Source organism: Oncorhynchus keta, unplaced genomic scaffold, assembly GCF_023373465.1.
Source record: "Oncorhynchus keta strain PuntledgeMale-10-30-2019 unplaced genomic scaffold, Oket_V2 Un_contig_2653_pilon_pilon, whole genome shotgun sequence".
Lineage (NCBI taxonomy): Eukaryota > Metazoa > Chordata > Actinopteri > Salmoniformes > Salmonidae > Oncorhynchus > Oncorhynchus keta.
In genome coordinates this window covers 91,761-116,295 of record NW_026285026.1, presented here as the reverse complement: position 1 = coordinate 116,295, position 24,535 = coordinate 91,761, and the positions used below count along the sequence as shown (strand labels likewise).

The following is a 24,535-nucleotide window of genomic DNA, read 5'->3' as shown; positions in this document are numbered from 1 at the left end:
GTAGTCAAGGAACAGCATTCTCACATGGGTGTTCATTTTGTCCAGGTGGGAAAGGGCAGCGTTGAGTGTGATTGAGATTGCGTCATCTGTGGATCTGTTGGGGCGGTATGCAAATTGGAGTGGGTCTAGGGTTTCTGGCATGATGGTGTTCATGTGAGCCATGACCAGCCTTTCAAAGCACTGCATGGTTACCGGCGTGTGTGCTATGGGGCAGTAGTCATTTAGGTAGGTTACCTTAGTGTTCTTGGGCACAGGGACTATTGTGGTCTGTTTGAAACATGTAGGTATTACAGACCTGGCCAGGGAGATGTTGAAAATGTCAGTGAAGACACTTGGCAGTTTGTCCGCGCATGCTTTTAGTACACGTCCTGGTAATCCGTCTGGCCCTGCGGCTTTGTGAATGTTGACCTGTTTAAAGGTCTTGCACACATTGGCTATGGAGAGCATGATCACACAGTCCTTCGGAACAGCTGGTGCTCTCAAGCATGCTTCAATGTTGCTTGACGCAAAGCGACCATAAAAGGCATTTAGCTTGTCTGGTAGCCTCGCGTCACTGGGCAGCTTGCGGCTGGGTTTCCCTTCATAGTACGTAATAGTTTAAGCCCTGCCACATCCAGAGCCGGTGTAGTAGGATTCAATCTTAGTCCTGTATTGACACTTTGCCTGTTTGATGGTTCGTCTTAGCGCATAGCGGGATTTCTTATAAGCATCCGGATTAGTGTCCAGCTCCTTGAAAGAGGCAGCTCCAGCCTTCAGCTTGGTGTGGATGAATCCTGTGATCCATGGCTTCTCAAGGCAGGCCTGGTTGTTGCTCAATATGTTTGCTTTGGAGACAATGTTAGCTAACCCTTTTCCTAACCTTAATCTAATTCTTCTAACCTGCTACGAAAAGTGACTTCTGCTAGTAAAAACGTTGGTCCGTGTGTGAAGCTGGGCAGTGCGCAGTTTAACTAGACTAATGATATTGCCTGGGGTTGTTCGACATCACAAAATGACTTGTAGATCAATGACGGTCAACATAGTTACATGCAGTTCAACACTGAAGGAGAGGACACGTTAGTTGTCACAAAATATGAGGTATTTTCTGAAGGTAGAAAGAATATAATATGAAAAGATATTAGTGAACCAGCGTTGTTTTCACTTTGAATAGATTTTCTGACCGATGCATGCTACATTTGGTTCGGTTTGGGTTCCGCGGACCGAAGCACTTGTATCTTAAACATTTTAAATCGGGGACTGCTGTGTTTTGGTGAATCGTTACATCCCTAACACACACACACACACACACACACACACACACACACACACACACACACACACACACACACACACACACACACACACACACACACACACACACACACACACACACACACATTACAGAAGGTGTAGATCTCACCATGGGGAAGAGTCCGTAGGGCAGGTGTCGTCTCATGCCTGCAGACGGAGTGTTCTTACTGCGCAGCTCCTTGATCTCTTCCTGAGACTCATGTAGCATCTCCACACACTCTACATTACGGTCCGCTAGCTCATTCAGCTATACAACACAACACAACATAGTTAACCCTCCGCTAGCTGGTTCAGCAACAAAACACAACATAGTTAACACTTTGCTTGCTGGATCAGCTATACAACACAACATAGTTAACACTTTGCTTGCTGGTTCAGCAACAAAACACAACATAGTTAACACTTTGCTTGCTGGATCAGCTATACAACACAACATAGTTAACACTTTGCTTGCTGGATCAGCTATACAACACAACATAGTTAACACTTTGCTTGCTGGATCAGCTATACAACACAACATAGTTAACACTTTGCTTGCTGGATCAGCTATACAACACAACATAGTTAACACTTTGCTTGCTGGATCAGCTATACAACACAACATAGTTAACACTTTGCTTGCTGGATCAGCTATACAACACAACATAGTTAACACTTTGCTTGCTGGATCAGCTATACAACACAACATAGTTAACACTTTGCTTGCTGGATCAGCTATACAACACAACATAGTTAACACTTTGCTTGCTGGATCAGCTATACAACACAACATAGTTAACCCATAAGCCGGGGGGGGTAATAACCCAACACAGGTCAATGACCCAACACACATCCAGGCTTTTATAAGGGCAATTTTATCAAGAAGGAGAGTGGAGTGCTGCATCAGATGACCTGGTTTCCACAATCCCCCGACCTCAACCAAATTGAGATGGTGTGAAGGAGTGAAGGAAAAGCAGCCAAAAAGTGCTCAGCATATGTGGGAACTCCTTCAAAACTGTTGGAAAAGCATTCTAGTTGAAACTGGTTGAGGAATGCCAAGAGTGTGCCAAGCTGTCATCAAGTTAAAGGGTGGCTATTTGAAGAATCTCAAATATAAAATATATTTAGATTTGTTTAACATACATATAACTTATAATACGTATTATTTCATAGTTTATGTCTTCAATATTATTCTACAATGTAGAAAATAGTAAAAATAAATAAAATCCTTGAATGAGTAAGTGTTCTAAAACATTTGACCGGTAGAGTACGTGTTCCACAGAGGGTCAAATTAGTGTGTAGCCCAGACTGATCAGACACTACAGGCAGAAGTTGGCAGATCGGCTGTACTGAGACTCGTGTGGGGGGGGGTCGTAGAGAAAAACGGAGAACACCATCGTGTTAGTGAGATTCGTCTCATCTTTCCATAGAGGTAATAGTTTTGTAGGCCAAACCGGTCGGACGCTACAGATCATTCTGTGACAAGAACGATTTTCAGGATGTCTCATGGTCTGACAAACACCACTCTAGCACCGTCACCTTTCACCTCAGATGGGCTGTCTCCTGGTCTGACAAACACCACTCTAGCACCGTCACCTTTCACCTCAGATGGGATGTCTCATGGTCTGACAAACACCACTCTAGCACCGTCACCTTTCACCTCAGATGGGCTGTCTCCTGGTCTGACAAACACCACTCTAGCACCGTCACCTTTCACCTCAGATGAGCTGTCTCCTGGTCTGACAAACACCACTCTAGCACCGTCACCTTTCACCTCAGATGGGCTGTCTCCTGGTCTGACAAACACCACTCTAGCACCGTCACCTTTCACCTCAGATGGGATGTCTCATGGTCTGACAAACACCACTCTAGCACCGTCACCTTTCACCTCAGATGGGCTGTCTCCTGGTCTGACAAACACCACTCTAGCACCGTCACCTTTCACCTCAGATGGGCTGTCTCCTGGTCTGACAAACACCACTCTAGCACCGTCACCTTTCACCTCAGATGTGGAAGTGTGACATACAGTATACACATGCGGTGGAATGAGATGCATCCAATGTTTGGAAAAAGGGCCCACCTTAAGGCACTTCTATGGAGTCAGAGTTCATTCAACTGTTCATTGCTAGACAACTCACCTCTGCAGTGAGTGATCTCTGGGCATCTTTCGAGGCCTGTAGGTGAATCCGCAGCTCCTCTTTCTCCAGGGCCAGCTGGAAACACACTTCTTTAGTACTATTACTTTACAATTATTACCACAACATCAACTTCAAACTGTGCTCTTCCTCCCCCCTCACCTCTTTGACGCGGTGTTGGAGCTCTACTATCTGGGAGAGGAGCTGAGAAATCTCCTCCTGGTGTCGCATCACCTCTTCACTCTTATGGGACAGCTCCTCTGTCAGGTTCACCATCTGGCTGTTGGACTCGCCTGAACCAACCCACACCCACACAGCTCTTTAATCAGTAGAGATCAATAACCTAATTACTTGTTAATTGACCTGATTCATGCCTTTTGTGTGTGTGTGTGTGTGTGTGTGTGTGTGTGTGTGTGTGTGTGTGTGTGTGTGTGTGTGTGTGTGTGTGTGTGTGTGTGTGTCTGTGTGTGTGTCTGTGTGTCTGTGTGTGTGTCTGTCTGTCTGTCTGTGTGTGTGTGTGTGTGTGTCTGTGTGTGTCTGTGTGTGTGTGTCTGTGTGTGTGTGACTCACGTAGCTCCTTGACACAGTCGCTGACCAGCTGTTGTTCTTTCTCCTCGAAGGTGATGGTCTCCGTCTTCAGATGACGGGCCTGGTGGGACCACAGGGTTTACAGTGAGGTGTTAGGAACTATCAGATGACGGGCCTGGTCGGACCACAGGGTTTACAGTGAGGTGTTAGGAACTATCAGATGACGGGCCTGGTCGAACCACAGGGTTTACAGTGAGGTGTTAGGAACTATCAGATGACGGGCCTGGTCGGACCACAGGGTTTACAGTGAGGTGTTAGGAACTATCAGATGACGGGCCTGGTCGGACCACAGGGTTTACAGTGAGGTGTTAGGAACTATCAGATGACGGGCCTGGTCGGACCACAGGGTTTACAGTGAGGTGTTAGGAACTATCAGATGACGGGCCTGGTCGGACCACAGGGTTTACAGTGAGGTGTTAGGAACTATCAGATGACGGGCCTGGTGGGACCACAGGGTTTACAGTGAGGTGTTAGGAACTATCAGATGACGGGCCTGGTCGGACCACAGGGTTTTACAGTGAGGTGTTAGGAACTATCAGATGACGGGCCTGGTCGGACCACAGGGTTTACAGTGAGGTGTTAGGAACTATCAGATGACGGGCCTGGTCGAACCACAGGGTTTACAGTGAGGTGTTAGGAACTATCAGATGACGGGCCTGGTCGGACCACAGGGTTTACAGTGAGGTGTGAGGAACTATCAGATGACGGGCCTGGTCGGACCACAGGGTTTACAGTGAGGTGTTAGGAACTATCAGATGACGGGCCTGGTCGGACCACAGGGTTTACAGTGAGGTGTTAGGAACTATCAGATGACGGGCCTGGTCGGACCACAGGGTTTACAGTGAGGTGTTAGGAACTATCAGATGACGGGCCTGGTGGGACCACAGGGTTTACAGTGAGGTGTTAGGAACTATCAGATGACGGGCCTGGTCGGACCACAGGGTTTTACAGTGAGGTGTTAGGAACTATCAGATGACGGGCCTGGTCGGACCACAGGGTTTACAGTGAGGTGTTAGGAACTATCAGATGACGGGCCTGGTCGAACCACAGGGTTTACAGTGAGGTGTTAGGAACTATCAGATGACGGGCCTGGTCGGACCACAGGGTTTACAGTGAGGTGTGAGGAACTATCAGATGACGGGCCTGGTCGGACCACAGGGTTTACAGTGAGGTGTTAGGAACTATCAGATGACGGGCCTGGTCGGACCACAGGGTTTACAGTGAGGTGTTAGGAACTATCAGATGACGGGCCTGGTCGGACCACAGGGTTTACAGTGAGGTGTTAGGAACTATCAGATGACGGGCCTGGTGGGACCACAGGGTTTACAGTGAGGTGTTAGGAACTATCAGATGACGGGCCTGGTCGGACCACAGGGTTTTACAGTGAGGTGTTAGGAACTATCAGATGACGGGCCTGGTCGGACCACAGGGTTTACAGTGAGGTGTTAGGAACTATCAGATGACGGGCCTGGTCGAACCACAGGGTTTACAGTGAGGTGTTAGGAACTATCAGATGACGGGCCTGGTCGGACCACAGGGTTTACAGTGAGGTGTGAGGAACTATCAGATGACGGGCCTGGTCGGACCACAGGGTTTACAGTGAGGTGTTAGGAACTATCAGATGACGGGCCTGGTGGGACCACAGGGTTTACAGTGAGGTGTTAGGAACTATCAGATGACGGGCCTGGTCGGACCACAGGGTTTTACAGTGAGGTGTTAGGAACTATCAGATGACGGGCCTGGTCGGACCACAGGGTTTACAGTGAGGTGTTAGGAACTATCAGATGACGGGCCTGGTCGAACCACAGGGTTTACAGTGAGGTGTTAGGAACTATCAGATGACGGGCCTGGTCGGACCACAGGGTTTACAGTGAGGTGTGAGGAACTATCAGATGACGGGCCTGGTCGGACCACAGGGTTTACAGTGAGGTGTTAGGAACTATCAGATGACGGGCCTGGTGGGACCACAGGGTTTACAGTGAGGTGTTAGGAACTATCAGATGACGGGCCTGGTCGGACCACAGGGTTTTACAGTGAGGTGTTAGGAACTATCAGATGACGGGCCTGGTCGGACCACAGGGTTTACAGTGAGGTGTTAGGAACTATCAGATGACGGGCCTGGTCGAACCACAGGGTTTACAGTGAGGTGTTAGGAACTATCAGATGACGGGCCTGGTCGGACCACAGGGTTTACAGTGAGGTGTGAGGAACTATCAGATGACGGGCCTGGTCGGACCACAGGGTTTACAGTGAGGTGTTAGGAACTATCAGATGACGGGCCTGGTCGAACCACAGGGTTTACAGTGAGGTGTTAGGAACTATCAGATGACGGGCCTGGTCGGACCACAGGGTTTACAGTGAGGTGTGAGGAACTATCAGATGACGGGCCTGGTCGGACCACAGGGTTTACAGTGAGGTGTTAGGAACTATCAGATGACAGGCCTGGTCGGACCACAGGGTTTTACAGTGAGGTGTTAGGAACTATCAGATGACGGGCCTGGTCGGACCACAGGGTTTACAGTGAGGTGTGAGGAACTATCAGATGACGGGCCTGGTCGGACCACAGGGTTTTACAGTGAGGTGTTAGGAACTATCAGATGACGGGCCTGGTCGGACCACAGGGTTTTACAGTGAGGTGTTAGGAACTATCAGATGACGGGCCTGGTCGGACCACAGGGTTTTACAGTGAGGTGTTAGGAACTATCAGATGACGGGCCTGGTCGGACCACAGGGTTTACAGTGAGGTGTTAGGAACTATCAGATGACGGGCCTGGTCGGACCACAGGGTTTACAGTGAGGTGTTAGGAACTATCAGATGACGGGCCTGGTCGGACCACAGGGTTTACAGTGAGGTGTTAGGAACTATCAGATGACGGGCCTGGTCGGACCACAGGGTTTACAGTGAGGTGTTAGGAACTATCAGATGACGGGCCTGGTCGGACCACAGGGTTTACAGTGAGGTGTGAGGAACTATCAGATGACGGGCCTGGTCGGACCACAGGGTTTACAGTGAGGTGTGAGGAACTATCAGATGACGGGCCTGGTCGGACCACAGGGTTTACAGTGAGGTGTGAGGAACTATCAGATGACGGGCCTGGTTGGACCACAGGGTTTTACAGTGAGGTGGTTAGGAACTATCAGATGACGGGCCTGGTCGGACCACAGGGTTTTACAGTGAGGTGTTAGGAACTATCAGATGACGGGCCTGGTCGGACCACAGGGTTTTACAGTGAGGTGTGAGGAACTATCAGATGACGGGCCTGGTCGGACCACAGGGTTTTACAGTGAGGTGTTAGGAACTATCAGATGACGGGCCTGGTCGGACCACAGGGTTTTACAGTGAGGTGTGAGGAACTATCAGATGACGGGCCTGGTCGGACCACAGGGTTTTACAGTGAGGTGTTAGGAACTATCAGATGACGGGCCTGGTCGGACCACAGGGTTTTACAGTGAGGTGTTAGGAACTATCAGATGACGGGCCTGGTCGGACCACAGGTTTTACAGTGAGGTGTTAGGAACTATCAGATGACGGGCCTGGTCGGACCACAGGGTTTTACAGTGAGGTGTTAGGAACTATCAGATGACGGGCCTGGTCGGACCACAGGGTTTTACAGTGAGGTGTTAGGAACTATCAGATGACGGGCCTGGTCGGACCACAGGTTTTACAGTGAGGTGTTAGGAACTATAAGATGACGGGCCTGGTCGGACCACAGGGTTTACAGTGAGGTGTTAGGAACTATCAGATGACGGGCCTGGTCGGACCACGGGTTTTACAGTGAGGTGTTAGGAACTATAAGATGACGGGCCTGGTCGGACCACAGGGTTTACAGTGAGGTGTTAGGAACTATCAGATGACGGGCCTGGTCGGACCACAGGGTTTTACAGTGAGGTGTTAGGAACTATCAGATTACGGGCCTGGTCGGACCACAGGGTTTACAGTGAGGTGTTAGGAACTATCAGATGACGGCCTGGTCGGACCACAGGGTTTTACAGTGAGGTTTTAGGAACTATCAGATGACGGGCCTGGTCGGACCACAGGGTTTACAGTGAGGTGTGAGGAACTATCAGATGACGGGCCTGGTCGGACCACAGGGTTTACAGTGAGGTGTTAGGAACTATCAGATGACGGGCCTGGTCGGACCACAGGGTTTTACAGTGAGGTGTTAGGAACTATCAGATGACGGGCCTGGTCGGACCACAGGGTTTACAGTGAGGTGTGAGGAACTATAAGATGACGGGCCTGGTCGGACCACAGGGTTTACAGTGAGGTGTGAGGAACTATCAGATGACGGGCCTGGTCGGACCACAGGGTTTTACAGTGAGGTGTTAGGAACTATCAGATGACGGGCCTGGTCGGACCACAGGGTTTACAGTGAGTGTGAGGAACTATCAGATGACGGGCCTGGTCGGACCACAGGGTTTTACAGTGAGGTGTTAGGAACTATCAGATGACGGGCCTGGTCGGACCACAGGGTTTTACAGTGAGGTGTTAGGAACTATCAGATTACGGGCCTGGTCGGACCACAGGGTTTACAGTGAGGTGTTAGGAACTATCAGATGACGGGCCTGGTCGGACCACAGGGTTTTACAGTGAGGTGTTAGGAACTATCAGATTACGGGCCTGGTCGGACCACAGGGTTTACAGTGAGGTGTTAGGAACTATCAGATGACGGGCCTGGTCGGACCACAGGGTTTACAGTGAGGTGTTAGGAACTATCAGATGACGGGCCTGGTCGGACCACAGGGTTTTACAGTGAGGTGTTAGGAACTATCAGATGACGGGCCTGGTCGGACCACAGGGTTTACAGTGAGGTGTTAGGAACTATCAGATTACGGGCCTGGTCGGACCACAGGGTTTTACAGTGAGGTGTTAGGAACTATCAGATGACGGGCCTGGTCGGACCACAGGGTTTTACAGTGAGGTGTTAGGAACTATCAGATGACGGGCCTGGTCGGACCACAGGGTTTTACAGTGAGTGTTAGGAACTATCAGATGACGGGCCTGGTCGGACCACAGGGTTTTACAGTGAGGTTTTAGGAACTATCAGATGACGGGCCTGGTCGGACCACAGGGTTTACAGTGAGGTGTGAGGAACTATCAGATGACGGGCCTGGTCGGACCACAGGGTTTACAGTGAGGTGTTAGGAACTATCAGATGACGGGCCTGGTCGGACCACAGGGTTTTACAGTGAGGTGTTAGGAACTATCAGATGACGGGCCTGGTCGGACCACAGGTTTTACAGTGAGGTGTTAGGAACTATCAGATGACGGGCCTGGTCGGACCACAGGGTTTACAGTGAGGTGTGAGGAACTATCAGATGACGGGCCTGGTCGGACCACAGGGTTTACAGTGAGGTGTGAGGAACTATCAGATGACGGGCCTGGTCGGACCACAGGGTTTACAGTGAGGTGTGAGGAACTATCAGATGACGGGCCTGGTCGGACCACAGGGTTTACAGTGAGGTGTGAGGAACTATCAGATGACGGGCCTGGTCGGACCACAGGGTTTACAGGGAGGTGTGAGGAACTATAAGATGACGGGCCTGGTCGGACCACAGGGTTTACAGTGAGGTGTTAGGAACTATCAGATGACGGGCCTGGTCGGACCACAGGGTTTTACAGTGAGGTGTTAGGAACTATCAGATTACGGGCCTGGTCGGACCACAGGGTTTACAGTGAGGTGTTAGGAACTATCAGATGACGGGCCTGGTCGGACCACAGGGTTTACAGTGAGGTGTTAGGAACTATCAGATGACGGGCCTGGTCGGACCACAGGTTTTACAGTGAGGTGTTAGGAACTATCAGATGACGGGCCTGGTCGGACCACAGGGTTTACAGTGAGGTGTTAGGAACTATCAGATGACGGGCCTGGTCGGACCACAGGGTTTTACAGTGAGGTGTGAGGAACTATCAGATGACGGGTCTGGTCGGACCACAGGGTTTACAGTGAGGTGGTTAGGAACTATCAGATGACGGGCCTGGTCGGACCACAGGTTTTACAGTGAGGTGTTAGGAACTATCAGATGACGGGCCTGGTCGGACCACAGGGTTTACAGTGAGGTGTGAGGAACTATCAGATGACGGGCCTGGTCGGACCACAGGGTTTACAGTGAGGTGTGAGGAACTATCAGATGACGGGCCTGGTCGGACCACAGGGTTTTACAGTGAGGTGTTAGGAACTATCAGATGACGGGCCTGGTCGGACCACAGGGTTTACAGTGAGGTGTGAGGAACTATCAGATGACGGGCCTGGTCGGACCACAGGGTTTACAGTGAGGTGTGAGGAACTATCAGATGACGGGCCTGGTCGGACCACAGGGTTTACAGTGAGGTGTGAGGAACTATCAGATGACGGGCCTGGTCGGACCACAGCGTTTACAGTGAGGTGTTAGGAACTATCAGATGACGGGCCTGGTCGGACCACAGCGTTTACAGTGAGGTGAGGAACTATCAGATGACGGGCCTGGTCGGACCACAGGGTTTACAGTGAGGTGTTAGGAACTATCAGATGACGGGCCTGGTCGGACCACAGGGTTTTACAGTGAGGTGTGAGGAACTATCAGATGACGGGCCTGGTCGGACCACAGGGTTTACAGTGAGGTGTTAGGAACTATCAGATGACGGGCCTGGTCGGACCACAGGTTTTACAGTGAGGTGTGAGGAACTATCAGATTACGGGCCTGGTCGGACCACAGGGTTTACAGTGAGGTGTTAGGAACTATCAGATGACGGGCCTGGTCGGACCACAGGGTTTTACAGTGAGGTGTTAGGAACTATCAGATGACGGGCCTGGTCGGACCACAGGGTTTACAGTGAGGTGTGAGGAACTATCAGATGACGGGCCTGGTCGGACCACAGGGTTTTACAGTGAGGTGTTAGGAACTATCAGATGACGGGCCTGGTCGGACCACAGGGTTTTACAGTGAGGTGTTAGGAACTATCAGATGACGGGCCTGGTCGGACCACAGGGTTTTACAGTGAGGTGTTAGGAACTATCAGATGACGGGCCTGGTCGGACCACAGGTTTTACAGTGAGGTGTTAGGAACTATCAGATGACGGGCCTGGTCGGACCACAGGGTTTTACAGTGAGGTGTGAGGAACTATCAGATGACGGGCCTGGTCGGACCACAGCGTTTACAGTGAGGTGTTAGGAACTATCAGATGACGGGCCTGGTCGGACCACAGCGTTTAAAGTGAGGTGTGAGGAACTATCAGATGACGGGCCTGGTCGGACCACAGGGTTTAAAGTGAGGTGTGAGGAACTATCAGATGACAGGCCTGGTCGGACCACAGGGTTTTACAGTGAGGTGTTAGGAACTATCAGATGACGGGCCTGGTCGGACCACAGGGTTTTACAGTGAGGTGTTAGGAACTATCAGATGACGGGCCTGGTCGGACCACAGGGTTTTACAGTGAGGTTTTAGGAACTATCAGATGACGGGCCTGGTCGGACCACAGGGTTTACAGTGAGGTGTGAGGAACTATCAGATGACGGGCCTGGTCGGACCACAGGGTTTACAGTGAGGTGTTAGGAACTATCAGATGACGGGCCTGGTCGGACCACAGGGTTTTACAGTGAGGTGTTAGGAACTATCAGATGACGGGCCTGGTCGGACCACAGGTTTTACAGTGAGGTGTTAGGAACTATCAGATGACGGGCCTGGTCGGACCACAGGGTTTACAGTGAGGTGTGAGGAACTATCAGATGACGGGCCTGGTCGGACCACAGGGTTTACAGTGAGGTGAGGAACTATCAGATGACGGGCCTGGTCGGACCACAGGGTTTACAGTGAGGTGTGAGGAACTATCAGATGACGGGCCTGGTCGGACCACAGGGTTTACAGTGAGGTGTGAGGAACTATCAGATGACGGGCCTGGTCGGACCACAGGGTTTACAGTGAGGTGTGAGGAACTATAAGATGACGGGCCTGGTCGGACCACAGGGTTTACAGTGAGGTGTTAGGAACTATCAGATGACGGGCCTGGTCGGACCACAGGGTTTTACAGTGAGGTGTTAGGAACTATCAGATTACGGGCCTGGTCGGACCACAGGGTTTACAGTGAGGTGTTAGGAACTATCAGATGACGGGCCTGGTCGGACCACAGGGTTTACAGTGAGGTGTTAGGAACTATCAGATGACGGGCCTGGTCGGACCACAGGTTTTACAGTGAGGTGTTAGGAACTATCAGATGACGGGCCTGGTCGGACCACAGGGTTTACAGTGAGGTGTTAGGAACTATCAGATGACGGGCCTGGTCGGACCACAGGGTTTTACAGTGAGGTGTTAGGAACTATCAGATGACGGGCCTGGTCGGACCACAGGGTTTACAGTGAGGTGTGAGGAACTATCAGATGACGGGCCTGGTCGGACCACAGGGTTTACAGTGAGGTGTTAGGAACTATCAGATGACGGGCCTGGTGGGACCACAGGGTTTACAGTGAGGTGTTAGGAACTATCAGATGACGGGCCTGGTCGGACCACAGGGTTTACAGTGAGGTGTTAGGAACTATCAGATGACGGGCCTGGTCGGACCACAGGGTTTTACAGTGAGGTGTGAGGAACTATCAGATGACGGGTCTGGTCGGACCACAGGGTTTACAGTGAGGTGGTTAGGAACTATCAGATGACGGGCCTGGTCGGACCACAGGTTTTACAGTGAGGTGTTAGGAACTATCAGATGACGGGCCTGGTCGGACCACAGGGTTTACAGTGAGGTGTGAGGAACTATCAGATGACGGGCCTGGTCGAACCACAGGGTTTACAGTGAGGTGTGAGGAACTATCAGATGACGGGCCTGGTCGGACCACAGGGTTTTACAGTGAGGTGTTAGGAACTATCAGATGACGGGCCTGGTCGGACCACAGGGTTTACAGTGAGGTGTTAGGAACTATCAGATGACGGGCCTGGTCGGACCACAGGGTTTACAGTGAGGTGTGAGGAACTATCAGATGACGGGCCTGGTCGGACCACAGGGTTTACAGTGAGGTGTGAGGAACTATCAGATGACGGGCCTGGTCGGACCACAGGGTTTTACAGTGAGGTGTGAGGAACTATCAGATGACGGGCCTGGTCGGACCACAGCGTTTACAGTGAGGTGTTAGGAACTATCAGATGACGGGCCTGGTCGGACCACAGCGTTTACAGTGAGGTGTGAGGAACTATCAGATGACGGGCCTGGTCGGACCACAGGGTTTACAGTGAGGTGTTAGGAACTATCAGATGACGGGCCTGGTCGGACCACAGGGTTTTACAGTGAGGTGTGAGGAACTATCAGATGACGGGCCTGGTCGGACCACAGGGTTTACAGTGAGGTGTTAGGAACTATCAGATGACGGGCCTGGTCGGACCACAGGTTTTACAGTGAGGTGTGAGGAACTATCAGATTACGGGCCTGGTCGGACCACAGGGTTTACAGTGAGGTGTTAGGAACTATCAGATGACGGGCCTGGTCGGACCACAGGGTTTTACAGTGAGGTGTTAGGAACTATCAGATGACGGGCCTGGTCGGACCACAGGGTTTACAGTGAGGTGTGAGGAACTATCAGATGACGGGCCTGGTCGGACCACAGGGTTTTACAGTGAGGTGTTAGGAACTATCAGATGACGGGCCTGGTCGGACCACAGGGTTTTACAGTGAGGTGTTAGGAACTATCAGATGACGGGCCTGGTCGGACCACAGGGTTTTACAGTGAGGTGTTAGGAACTATCAGATGACGGGCCTGGTCGGACCACAGGTTTACAGTGAGGTGTTAGGAACTATCAGATGACGGGCCTGGTCGGACCACAGGGTTTTACAGTGAGGTGTGAGGAACTATCAGATGACGGGCCTGGTCGGACCACAGCGTTTACAGTGAGGTGTTAGGAACTATCAGATGACGGGCCTGGTCGGACCACAGCGTTTAAGTGAGGTGTGAGGAACTATCAGATGACGGGCCTGGTCGGACCACAGGGTTTAAAGTGAGGTGTTAGGAACTATCAGATGACGGGCCTGGTCGGACCACAGGGTTTTACAGTGAGGTGTTAGGAACTATCAGATGACGGGCCTGGTCGGACCACAGGGTTTTACAGTGAGGTGTTAGGAACTATCAGATGACGGGCCTGGTCGGACCACAGGTTTACAGTGAGGTGTTAGGAACTATCAGATGACGGGCCTGGTCGGACCACAGGGTTTTACAGTGAGGTGTTAGGAACTATCAGATGACGGGCCTGGTCGGACCACAGGGTTTTACAGTGAGGTGTTAGGAACTATCAGATGACGGGCCTGGTCGGACCACAGGGTTTTACAGTGAGGTGTTAGGAACTATCAGATGACGGGCCTGGTCGGACCACAGGTTTTACAGTGAGGTGTTAGGAACTATCAGATGACGGGCCTGGTCGGACCACAGGTTTTACAGTGAGGTGTTAGGAACTATCAGATGACGGGCCTGGTCGAACCACAGGGTTTACAGTGAGGTGTTAGGAACTATCAGATGACGGGCCTAGTCGGACCACAGGTTTTACAGTGAGGTGTTAGGAACTATCAGATGACGGGCCTGGTCGGACCACAGCGTTTACAGTGAGGTGGTTAGGAACTATCAGATGACAGGCCTGGTGGGACCACAGGGTTTACAGTGAGGTGTTAGGAACTATCAGATGACGGGCCTGGTCGGACCACAGCGTTTACAGTGAGGTGTGAGGAACTATCAGATGACGGGCCTGGTGGGACCACAGCGTTTACAGTGAGGTGTGAGGAACTATCAGATGACGGGCCTGGTCGGACCACAGCGTTTACAGTGAGGTGTGAGGAACTATCAGATGACGGGCCTGGTCGGACCACAGGGTTTACAGTGAGTGTTAGGAACTATCAGATGACGGGCCTGGTCGGACCACAGCGTTTACAGTGAGGTGTTAGGAACTATCAGATGACGGGCCTGGTCGGACCACAGCGTTTACAGTGAGGTGTTAGGAACTATCAGATGACGGGCCTGGTCGGACCACAGGGTTTTACAGTGAGGTGTTAGGAACTATCAGATGACGGGCCTGGTCGGACCACAGCGTTTACAGTGAGGTGTGAGGAACTATCAGATGACGGGCCTGGTCGGACCACAGGGTTTTACAGTGAGGTGTTAGGAACTATCAGATGACGGGCCTGGTGGGACCACAGGGTTTACAGTGAGGTGTTAGGAACTATCAGATGACGGGCCTGGTCGGACCACAGGGTTTACAGTGAGGTGTGAGGAACTATCAGATGACGGGCCTGGTCGGACCAGAGGTACAGAGGTTAGAGTAAGGTGTGAGGGCCTGGTGGGACCAGGGGTACAGAGGTTAGAGTAAGGTGTGAGGGCCTGGTGGGACCAGGGGTACAGAGGTTAGAGTAAGGTGTGAGGGCCTGGTGGGACCAGGGGTACAGAGGTTAGAGTAAGGTGTGAGGGGCCTGGTGGGACCACAGGGGTACAGAGGTTAGAGTAAGGTGTGAGGGCCTGGTGGGACCAGGGGTACAGAGGTTAGAGTAAGGTGTGAGGGCCTGGTGGGACCAGGGGTACAGAGGTTAGAGTAAGGTGTGAGGGCCTGGTGGGACCAGGGTACAGAGGTTAGAGTAAGGTGTGAGGGCCTGGTGGGACCAGGGGTACAGAGGTTAGAGTAAGGTGTGAGGGCCTGGTGGGACCAGGGGTACAGAGGTTAGAGTAAGGTGTGAGGGCCTGGTGGGACCAGGGTACAGAGGTTAGAGTAAGGTGTGAGGGCCTGGTGGGACCAGGGGTACAGAGGTTAAAGTAAGGTGTGAGGGCCTGGTGGGACCAGGGGTACAGAGGTTAGAGTAAGGTGTGAGGGCCTGGTGGGACCAGGGGTACAGAGGTTAGAGTAAGGTGTGAGGGCCTGGTCGGACCAGGGGTACAGAGGTTAGAGTAAGGTGTGAGGGGCCTGGTGGGACCAGGGGTACAGAGGTTAGAGTAAGGTGTGAGGGGCCTGGTGGGACCAGGGGTACAGAGGTTAGAGTAAGGTGTGAGGGGCCTGGTGGGACCAGGGGTACAGAGGTTAGAGTAAGGTGTGAGGGGCCTGGTGGGACCAGGGGTACAGAGGTTAGAGTAAGGTGTGAGGGGCCTGGTGGGACCAGGGGTACAGAGGTTAGAGTAAGGTGTGAGGGGCCTGGTGGGACCAGGGGTACAGAGGTTAGAGTAAGGTGTGAGGGGCCTGGTGGGACCAGGGGTACAGAGGTTAGAGTAAGGTGTGAGGGGCCTGGTGGGACCAGGGGTACAGAGGTTAGAGTAAGGTGTGAGGGGCCTGGTGGGACCAGGGGTACAGAGGTTAGAGTAAGGTGTGAGGGGCCTGGTGGGACCAGGGGTACAGAGGTTAGAGTAAGGTGTGAGGGCCTGGTGGGACCAGGGGTACAGAGGTTAGAGTAAGGTGTGAGGGCCTGGTGGGACCAGGGGTACAGAGGTTAGAGTAAGGTGTGAGGGCCTGGTGGGACCAGGGGCACAGAGGTTAGAGTAAGGTGTGAGGGCCCTGGTGGGACCAGGGTACAGAGGTTAGAGTAAGGTGTGAGGGGCCTGGTGGGACCAGGGGTACAGAGGTTAGAGTAAGGTGTGAGGGCCTGGTGGGACCAGGGGTACAGAGGTTAGAGTAAGGTGTGAGGGCCTGGTGGGACCAGGGGTACAGAGGTTAGAGTAAGGTGTGAGGGCCTGGTGGGACCAGGGTACAGAGGTTAGAGTAAGGTGTGAGGGGCCTGGTGGGACCAGGGGTACAGAGGTTAGAGTAAGGTGTGAGGGCCTGGTGGGACCAGGGGTACAGAGGTTAGAGTAAGGTGTGAGGGGCCTGGTCAAAAGTAGTGAACTCTAAGAAATAGGGTGTCATGACAACTATACCTCAGAGCGTAGGGCCAGGTTCTCCTCTTCCAGATCAGACATTTTCCCCTGCAGGGCCTCCAGCTGGCTGAGGGCCACAGCTGGTGCTAGGGGTTGGCGGGGGTGCAGCGGCGTTGAGCAGCTGGAATCAGTCTCACTCTCCTCCGAAGCGCTGGCCACCATTCGCAGCAACTCATCCTTTTTCCCCAGCTCATGTTGGAGCTGGTGCACCTGGGACAGGGGGGTCAGAGGGGGTGTGGTGTGTACAGTAGTGTGTGTGTGTACAGTAGTGTGTGTGTGTACAGTAGTGTGTGTGTGTTACCTGGTCCAGGGCCTGTGCTAGCTGTTCCTCCACAGACTCATTTCGTTCCTGGAGCAGGTGGTTCCTCTGAAGCAGAGACTGACCAATCCGAGCGGCCAGCTCCAAGTCCCGGTCCCGCTGCAATCAATGATACCATGCTAGTTAGTCCACCAATCACGCGGCCACAATCATCAATGACAACTAATCACCGCCATGTGTCAAAGACCGTGCACCAATGAGAGCCCACCTCAGCCAATAGGTGTGTGACAACCTCAATGTCATTGTAGGTCTTGGTCATCTGCTCCACCCTATCAGCACTGAGGACTAGAGAGAGAGAGAGCGAGAGCGAGATAGATAAGAGAACAAGAGAGAACGAGAGAGAGGGAGAGAACGAGAGAGAGAACGAGAGAGACAATCAAATTTTAGCAGGGGAACAAGAAAACACTCCAGCATACACACACATGCATGCATGTATACTGTACACACACACCAAAATAAGCAGAACGTTCATGCACAAAAACACAGACTATATATGCTAATGCATGCGCCTCCATGCAAGCGCACCAACTTTCCTGTGAAACAGCCTTAGACACTACAAGCTATGCATCCACACACTACTAGATGCCAGGACAAGCCCACTAGTGGCAGTAGACTTAGTGTGCGAGTGTCTGCTGTCCTACGGTATAGCAAGAGAGAGACTCCAGAGCTCCAGGGGGCCACTCAGCTTAGTCTAATCCAGGTTTGAGAGCACCGTCTGGGCCTACTGGAGAACTGAATCCCCCCTCACGCTCTGGAGCTATCCGTGGAGAAAGATGCAGAGAGAAAGAGGGAAGCACTTTACCTCGGGAGCCAGGGTGAGAGTAGGAAGAGGGATCCAGGGAAAGATAAGCTGGAGGAAGAGACAACGGAGGACAGGGAGGGGAATGAGGGGATAACAAGGAGAAAGAGAGAAAGAGATGTTAGATGGCAAAAAAGAGGGGAATCAGCTGAGCAGAGAGAGAATAACCTAGGAGAGAAATACCATCTGAGCAGAAAGAGTATAACCTAGGAGAGAAATACCAGCTGAGCAGAGAGAGTATAACCTAGGAGAGAAATACCATCTGAGCAGAGAGAGTATAACCTAGGAGAGAAATACCAGCTGAGCAGAGAGAGTATAACCTAGGAGAGAAATACCAGCTGAGCAGAGAGAGTATAACCTAGGAGAGAAATACCAGCTGAGCAGAGAGTATAACCTACGAGAGAAATACCAGCTGAGCAGAGAGTAGAACCTAGGAGAGAAATACCAGCTGAGCAGAGAGAGTAGAACCTAGGAGAGAAATACCAGCTGAGCAGAGAGAGAATAACCTAGGAGAGAAATACCAGCTGAGCAGAGAGAGAATAACCTAGGAGAGAAATACCAGCTGAGCAGAGAGGGAATCACCTAGGATAGAGAGATACCATCTGAACAGAGAGAGAATAACCTAGGAGAGAAATACCAGCTGAGCAGAGAGAGAATAACCTAGGAGAGAAATACCAGCTGAGCATAGAGAGAATAACCTAGGAGAGAAATACCAGCTGAGCAGAGAGAGAATAACCTAGGAGAGAAATACCAGCTGAGCAGAGAGAGTATAACCTAGGAGAGAAATTACCAGCTGAGTAGAGAGAGAATAACCTAGGATAGAGATACCATCTGAGCAGAGAGAGAATAACCTAGGAGAGAAATACCATCTGAGCAGAGAGAGTATAACCTAGGAGAGAAATACCAGCTGAGCAGAGAGAGTATAACCTAGGAGAGAAATACCAGCTGAGCAGAGAGAGTATAACCTAGGAGAGAAATACCAGCTGAGCAGAGAGAGTATAACCTAGGAGAGAAATACCAGCTGAGCAGAGAGAGTAGAACCTAGGAGAGAAATACCAGCTGAGCAGAGAGAGTATAACCTAGGAGAGAAATACCAGCTGAGCAGAGAGAGTAGAACCTAGGAGAGAAATACCAGCTGAGCAGAGAGAGAATAACCTAGGATAGAGAGATACCATCTGAGCAGAGAGAGAATAACCTAGGAGAGAAATACCAGCTGAGCAGAGAGAGAATAACCTAGGAGAGAAATACCAGCTGAGCAGAGAGAGAATAACCTAGGAGAGAAATACCAGCTGAGCAGAGAGAGTAAAGTGGCTGTTCCACTGGATGTCATAAGGTGAATGCACCAATTTGTAAGTCGCTCTGGATAAGAGCGTCTGCTAAATGACTTAAATGTAAATGTAAATGTATAACCTAGGAGAGAAATTACCAGCTGAGCAGAGAGAGAATAACCTAGGATAGAGAGATACCAGCTGAGCAGAGAGAGAATAACCTAGGATAGAGAGATACCATCTGAGCAGAGAGAATAACCTAGGAGAGAAATACAAGCTGAGCAGAGAGAGAATAACCTAGGAGAGAAATACCAGCTGAGCAGAGAGAGAATAACCTAGGAGAGAAATACCAGCTGAGCAGAGAGAGAATAACCTAGGAGAGAAATACCAGCTGAGCAGAGAGAGAATAACCTAGGATAGAGAGATACCATCTGAGCAGAGAGAGAATAACCTAGGATAGAGAGAAACCATCTGAGCAGAGAGAGAATAACCTAGGATAGAGAGATACCATCTGAGCAGAGAGAGAATAACCTAAGATCGAGAGATACCATCTGAGCAGAGAGAGAATAACCCAGGAGAAAAATACCTAAAAATCAGGAGAGCAATAGAGAGATAGAGGAAGAGAAAAAAGAGATAGAGAGGAGCAGAGATAGAGGGACAGAAAGAGAGAGCAGAAGCAGGAGAAATCATGTGTGTACTTTAGATAGGGTTAGGGGGATTAGGATGAGTGGTTTGTTTGGGTTCAGCACCTGACTCCAGGTGCTCCAACCCCAGCAGCGCTGCCAGATGGCCCTGGGTAGAGAGATACCAACCCATTTTATTTATTACGGTCAACCTTGACCCCTGGCCTCCAACCCCAGCCTGACCCTTTACACGAGGTCAACCTGGTAACCATCAAATAAAACAGCATTCTATGTAATACTATGTGTGCATCATGTTTATTGCAATTCAGCTTGTAAACGTAAGAGAAAATCCATTGTCAACGTCATGTGGAGACAGTGGCAGTGTACCTAGTCTAACACCTCTGGTGACGGGCAGACCAGCAGCAACAGGACACAGCAGACTAGGAGACAGTGGCAGTGTACCTAGTCTAACACCTCTGGTGACAGGCAGACCAGCAGCAACAGAACACAGCAGACTAGGAGACAGTGGCAGTGTACCTAGTCTAACACCTCTGGTGACGGGCAGACCAGCAGCAACAGAACACAGCAGACTAGGAGACAGTGGCAGTGTACCTAGTCTAACACCTCTGGTGACGGGCAGACCAGCAGCAACAGAACACAGCAGACTAGGAGACAGTGGCAGTGTACCTAGTCTAACACCTCTGGTGACGGGCAGACCAGCAGCAACAGGACACAGCAGACTAGGAGACAGTGGCAGTGTACCTAGTCTAACACCTCTGGTGACGGGCAGACCAGCAGCAACAGAACACAGCAGACTAGGAGACAGTGGCAGTGTACCTAGTCTAACACCTCTGGTGACGGGCAGACCAGCAGCAACAGAACACAGCAGACTAGGAGACAGTGGCAGTGTACCTAGTCTAACACCTCTGGTGACGGGCAGACCAGCAGCAACAGAACACAGCAGACTAGGAGACAGTGCTCCTCTGGTTTCAACTGCTGTTTATTGAAGCTGCGATACCAAGTCACTTCACTACTTGTATTGAAGTCTCCATTTTGATCAATCACAGATACAATATGTACATACTTCTCACACTAGTTTTTCCTTCTACTTGTTATTTTTGGGGCTTTTGTATTTGGCATTTGATTTTGAATGATATTGTACTGCATTTTTGAGAAGAGTTGGCGAGCGTTTCACTGTACTGTGTGCGCGTGCCTAATAAACGTTGATTTGATTGACTGATTGTGAAAGTGGAAGTATAAAGTGCAATAACATTTACATTTGAGTCATTTAGCAGACGCTCTTATCCAGTGAGTTACAGTTCGTGAATTCATCTTAAAATAGCTAGGTGGGACAACCACCTCAGTCATAGTAAGTATATTATTTTCTCGTACTACTCTGTATTAAAAGCAGCGTCTGTCTGTGGAAAACTGAATCAATATCATTTCGGTAGAACTACATTTACATACACTCGTCTTACCATATAAAGATAAATGTAGTGTTCAAAGAGTGAATTCCTATGTAATTTAGGCTCATTGCAGGAAGTCCTTTCATGTTATCGTTGCTCCACAGACAGACATGGAAAACGCTGACTTATCACAGCTGCTAGGGGCTTCCTGTCCTGACCATATTTGGTAAGAAGAGGTCCAGTGCAAGGCAGAAGGAAACTGAAAGTGGGTTGATGTTTTTTCACAGATCTCCATACAATTTTCTGTTCCCAAAACTTGTTATGAAAAGGGTCCACTGAGTTTTGTAGATTTGACTCATGGACAACCTTTCAACCTGTATACAGATTGGACATTTCATCCATAATTTTGCTCCTCTTGTCTGCCTTATCACTGGACTTCTTCTTCTTACCAAATATGGTCAGGACAGGAAGCCCATAACAAATGTGAGGATATCCTCTATATGTGATCCATCCCCGTTCTCCTTATCACATCTATAGTGCATCCATAACCATAAAATGTCATTCCTGGAACGAGAAAGCCTTTTACTGTATTTGTATACTAGAGGACAACCTGTCACATCCACTACCATCTCCTTACCAGATCTGAAACTGGGTTGACATTCAGCAAAACGTTTTCAGAGATGAAAATCCAATTTCACTACAATTTTCTGTTCCCAAAACTAGAATCCGTTATGAATAAAATCCACAAGGTTTTGTAGACATTTGGCTCTAAAGTCCAACTATATTGGTTGAATTACCAGTCACACACACACACACACACACACACACACACACACACACACACACACACACACACACACAGAACATAATTGCTGTAATGATCAGGCTTCGCTGTGCTGCTACTTCCGAATGCCCGAGTGAAAAATGATCATGATAACACCATTATTACAGCTGAAACCAGCTGGTTTCTAGCCCCAACTGTTTAACCCATATTACCGGAGCAACATGGTGTTCCTATGGAGGACTGAAGGCACATTGTACCAATGTAGCAATGTTTATTTTATTTAGAGCCCTGTCAATGGCAACCTTTCTATTCAACAAGTATGTTGTTTAGAAGGAGTGAATTCCATTTCTTGCACACGCAGACTTTGAGCTTGGCTCTACCCATAGTATGACAATTCTCATTGTAAAAGACGCCTGAGGGCTGAGTTCACCAGTCCGCTTTCTTCATGGATGTAGTAAGAGACATCTGGACGAGCTCAGCCATCCACACAAAGAGACGCGCAATTATTGAACTGGGAACATTTTCGTGCTGTGAGAAATTTGACAACATGACGTCACAATCACAATCAGACGGATCGGGAACTATTTCACACTGGGAAGATGTTTATATTTGACACACTTCACGTATCAGTCTGGCATGTGGCAAACCACCTGATTTAAACAGTTTGACTGCATGTCTGTAACAGCAGGTATTATTATTATTATTATTATATGCCATTTAGCAGACGCTTTTATCCAAAGCGACTTACAGTCATGTGTGCATACATTCTACGTATGGGTGGTCCCGGGAATCGAACCCACTACCCTGGCGTTACAAGCGCCATCCTCTACCAACTGAGCTACAGAAGGACCACGTATTATTCAAAACTACTTGTCAGCGGTTGGATCACACGTTCCATTCAATCAGAGGACGGCCTAATTCAAAGCACACTATTTGGTTGCGTGGGTTTTTGTCCCAAATACACCCCTGTTTCTAAGGAGGAAGCTGATTGGACCAGACAATTTCTTTCTTATTCCAAACGCCCTTCTGTTGGAGAAAGCCCAGACTTATACGTGCAGTAAAACAGAATGGTGAACACAGCAATCAGTCTGGTGCCACAAGGTTATGAACTATCTAAGGTGAGCTATAAGAATATTCGGTTCCTCCACAGAGTGAGAAAAGGTTTGGCACTTGGGACAAATGCCTGTGACAGATAGCATGCAACATTTTAAAGTAGTCAACGGAGTGGGACTTGCTGTGGGTTAGAGAGAGATCAGATAACTCCATCCAGATCAGTTGAAGGGATCAGACACTACTGAGCAGACACTACTGAGCAGACACTACTGAGCAGACACTACTGAGCAGACACTACTGAGCAGACACTACTGAGCAGACACTACTGAGCAGACACTACTGAGCAGACACTACTGAGCAGACACTACTGAGCAGACACTCCAGTGTAGAAGGTGGCAGTAAATCACCAACATTGGCTCTACAACCCCTCAAAAACAGGAAAGAAGAAAATGTACCAACTACTTTAAAATGGAGCTGGCCCTCCATGACACTCCCCAATGCCAAAGATAAGAGGTTCCACGTGCACCCTCTAAAACCTGCTAGAGACAGTCCTGACATCAGGGACTTGGGTTTTGGATTGGTCCTGAATGTGTTTGTATCTTGTAGATGTGTCTGTGGAGGGTTTAGAAACACATGGAAGGATTTACAAAGGATTCCACTCAATATAGCTGAAGGAGTGAGACCAAAAACAATTGGCTCAGCATTGTCCGGGTTAGGGAAGGGTTTGGCCTGGGTAGGCCGTCATTCTAAATAACAATTTGATCTTAACTGACTTGTTAAATAAAAGGTTAAATAAATAAAAATAAATGTTGTCATCAAATTTCTACTATGTACTTGAGCTTGTGTCCTCAAAAGTGATCAACCAATAAATCATGTTCCTGAACAGACACTCCAGTTCAGCAGGGGGAAGTCTGTCTGGATGTGTTCACTGAGCCAGTCTCTATTCCATGTGGACACAACTTCTGCAAGGCCTGTATCAGTGAATACTGGAACACCACTGCCCTGTGCCAGTGTCCACTGTGTGGAGGAGTGGCCAGAGAGTCCATCATCAGGAAGGGCCCAACGGCTGTAAGCCCTGAGGGTGGACTCTGGGCTCTGTATATGAATAGGAATAAGTATATAGCCAAGGACACACCCCCTATCCCCCTCTTCCTGAGTCAGAAACCCCAGAAGGTGGGGGTGTTTGTGGATTACGAGGAGGGTCAGATCTCCTTTTATGATGTAGAAAACATGTCTCATATCTACTCTTTCACTGGTTGTACCTTCACTGAGAAACTATATCCATACTTGAACCCCTGTGATAATGAGGAGGGTTCAAACTCAGCCCCATTGGTCATCTCTCCTGTCAATCACACTGACTGAATTGGGGTCCAATAAGGCAGAAGTGCTGATATTGGGCTGTTTTTCAGGGGGTCTGCCAAGTAGTCATACACCAACTTTCATAACAT

The 24,535-nt window shown here is 50.0% G+C and overlaps 1 protein-coding gene and 2 long non-coding RNA genes across 9 annotated transcripts in view; 1 reads left to right on the top strand and 2 right to left on the bottom strand.

Moving 5' to 3' along the window:
* Nucleotides 1-8: 8 nt before the first annotated feature.
* LOC118377372 (trafficking kinesin-binding protein 2-like) overlaps nucleotides 9-24,535 on the bottom strand; it is a 40,450-nt gene continuing 15,923 nt past the window's right edge. The window contains exons 2-9 of one of the 2 annotated variants that reach the window (XM_052506506.1): nucleotides 17,957-18,004; nucleotides 17,363-17,439; nucleotides 17,137-17,253; nucleotides 16,836-17,045; nucleotides 3,975-4,053; nucleotides 3,567-3,697; nucleotides 3,408-3,482; nucleotides 9-1,537 (exon numbers count right to left, since the gene is read on the bottom strand). In XM_052506506.1, the coding sequence (XP_052362466.1) occupies nucleotides 1,118-1,537; nucleotides 3,408-3,482; nucleotides 3,567-3,697; nucleotides 3,975-4,053; nucleotides 16,836-17,045; nucleotides 17,137-17,253; nucleotides 17,363-17,439; nucleotides 17,957-18,004 (1,157 nt within the window). In that variant the 3' untranslated portion in view covers nucleotides 9-1,117. The remainder of the gene's footprint in view (nucleotides 1,538-3,407; nucleotides 3,483-3,566; nucleotides 3,698-3,974; nucleotides 4,054-16,835; nucleotides 17,046-17,136; nucleotides 17,254-17,362; nucleotides 17,440-17,956; nucleotides 18,005-24,535) is intronic. The other variant, XM_052506508.1, reaches the window with a different exon arrangement.
* On the top strand, nucleotides 16,184-16,738 carry LOC127922642 (uncharacterized). Its single transcript, XR_008111818.1, has 3 exons — nucleotides 16,184-16,333; nucleotides 16,510-16,554; nucleotides 16,686-16,738. It is a non-coding gene; the product is annotated as an uncharacterized LOC127922642 (long non-coding RNA).
* LOC127922641 (uncharacterized) lies at nucleotides 18,011-20,927 on the bottom strand. Of its 6 annotated transcripts, XR_008111814.1 has the most exons (4): nucleotides 20,394-20,927; nucleotides 19,109-20,318; nucleotides 18,384-18,497; nucleotides 18,011-18,311 (listed from the first exon to the last, which is right to left on the bottom strand). It is a non-coding gene; the product is annotated as an uncharacterized LOC127922641 (long non-coding RNA). The 6 variants fall into 6 exon arrangements; XR_008111815.1 differs by lacking the exon at nucleotides 18,384-18,497 and having other exon boundaries at nucleotides 18,995-20,318; XR_008111813.1 differs by having other exon boundaries at nucleotides 18,011-18,497.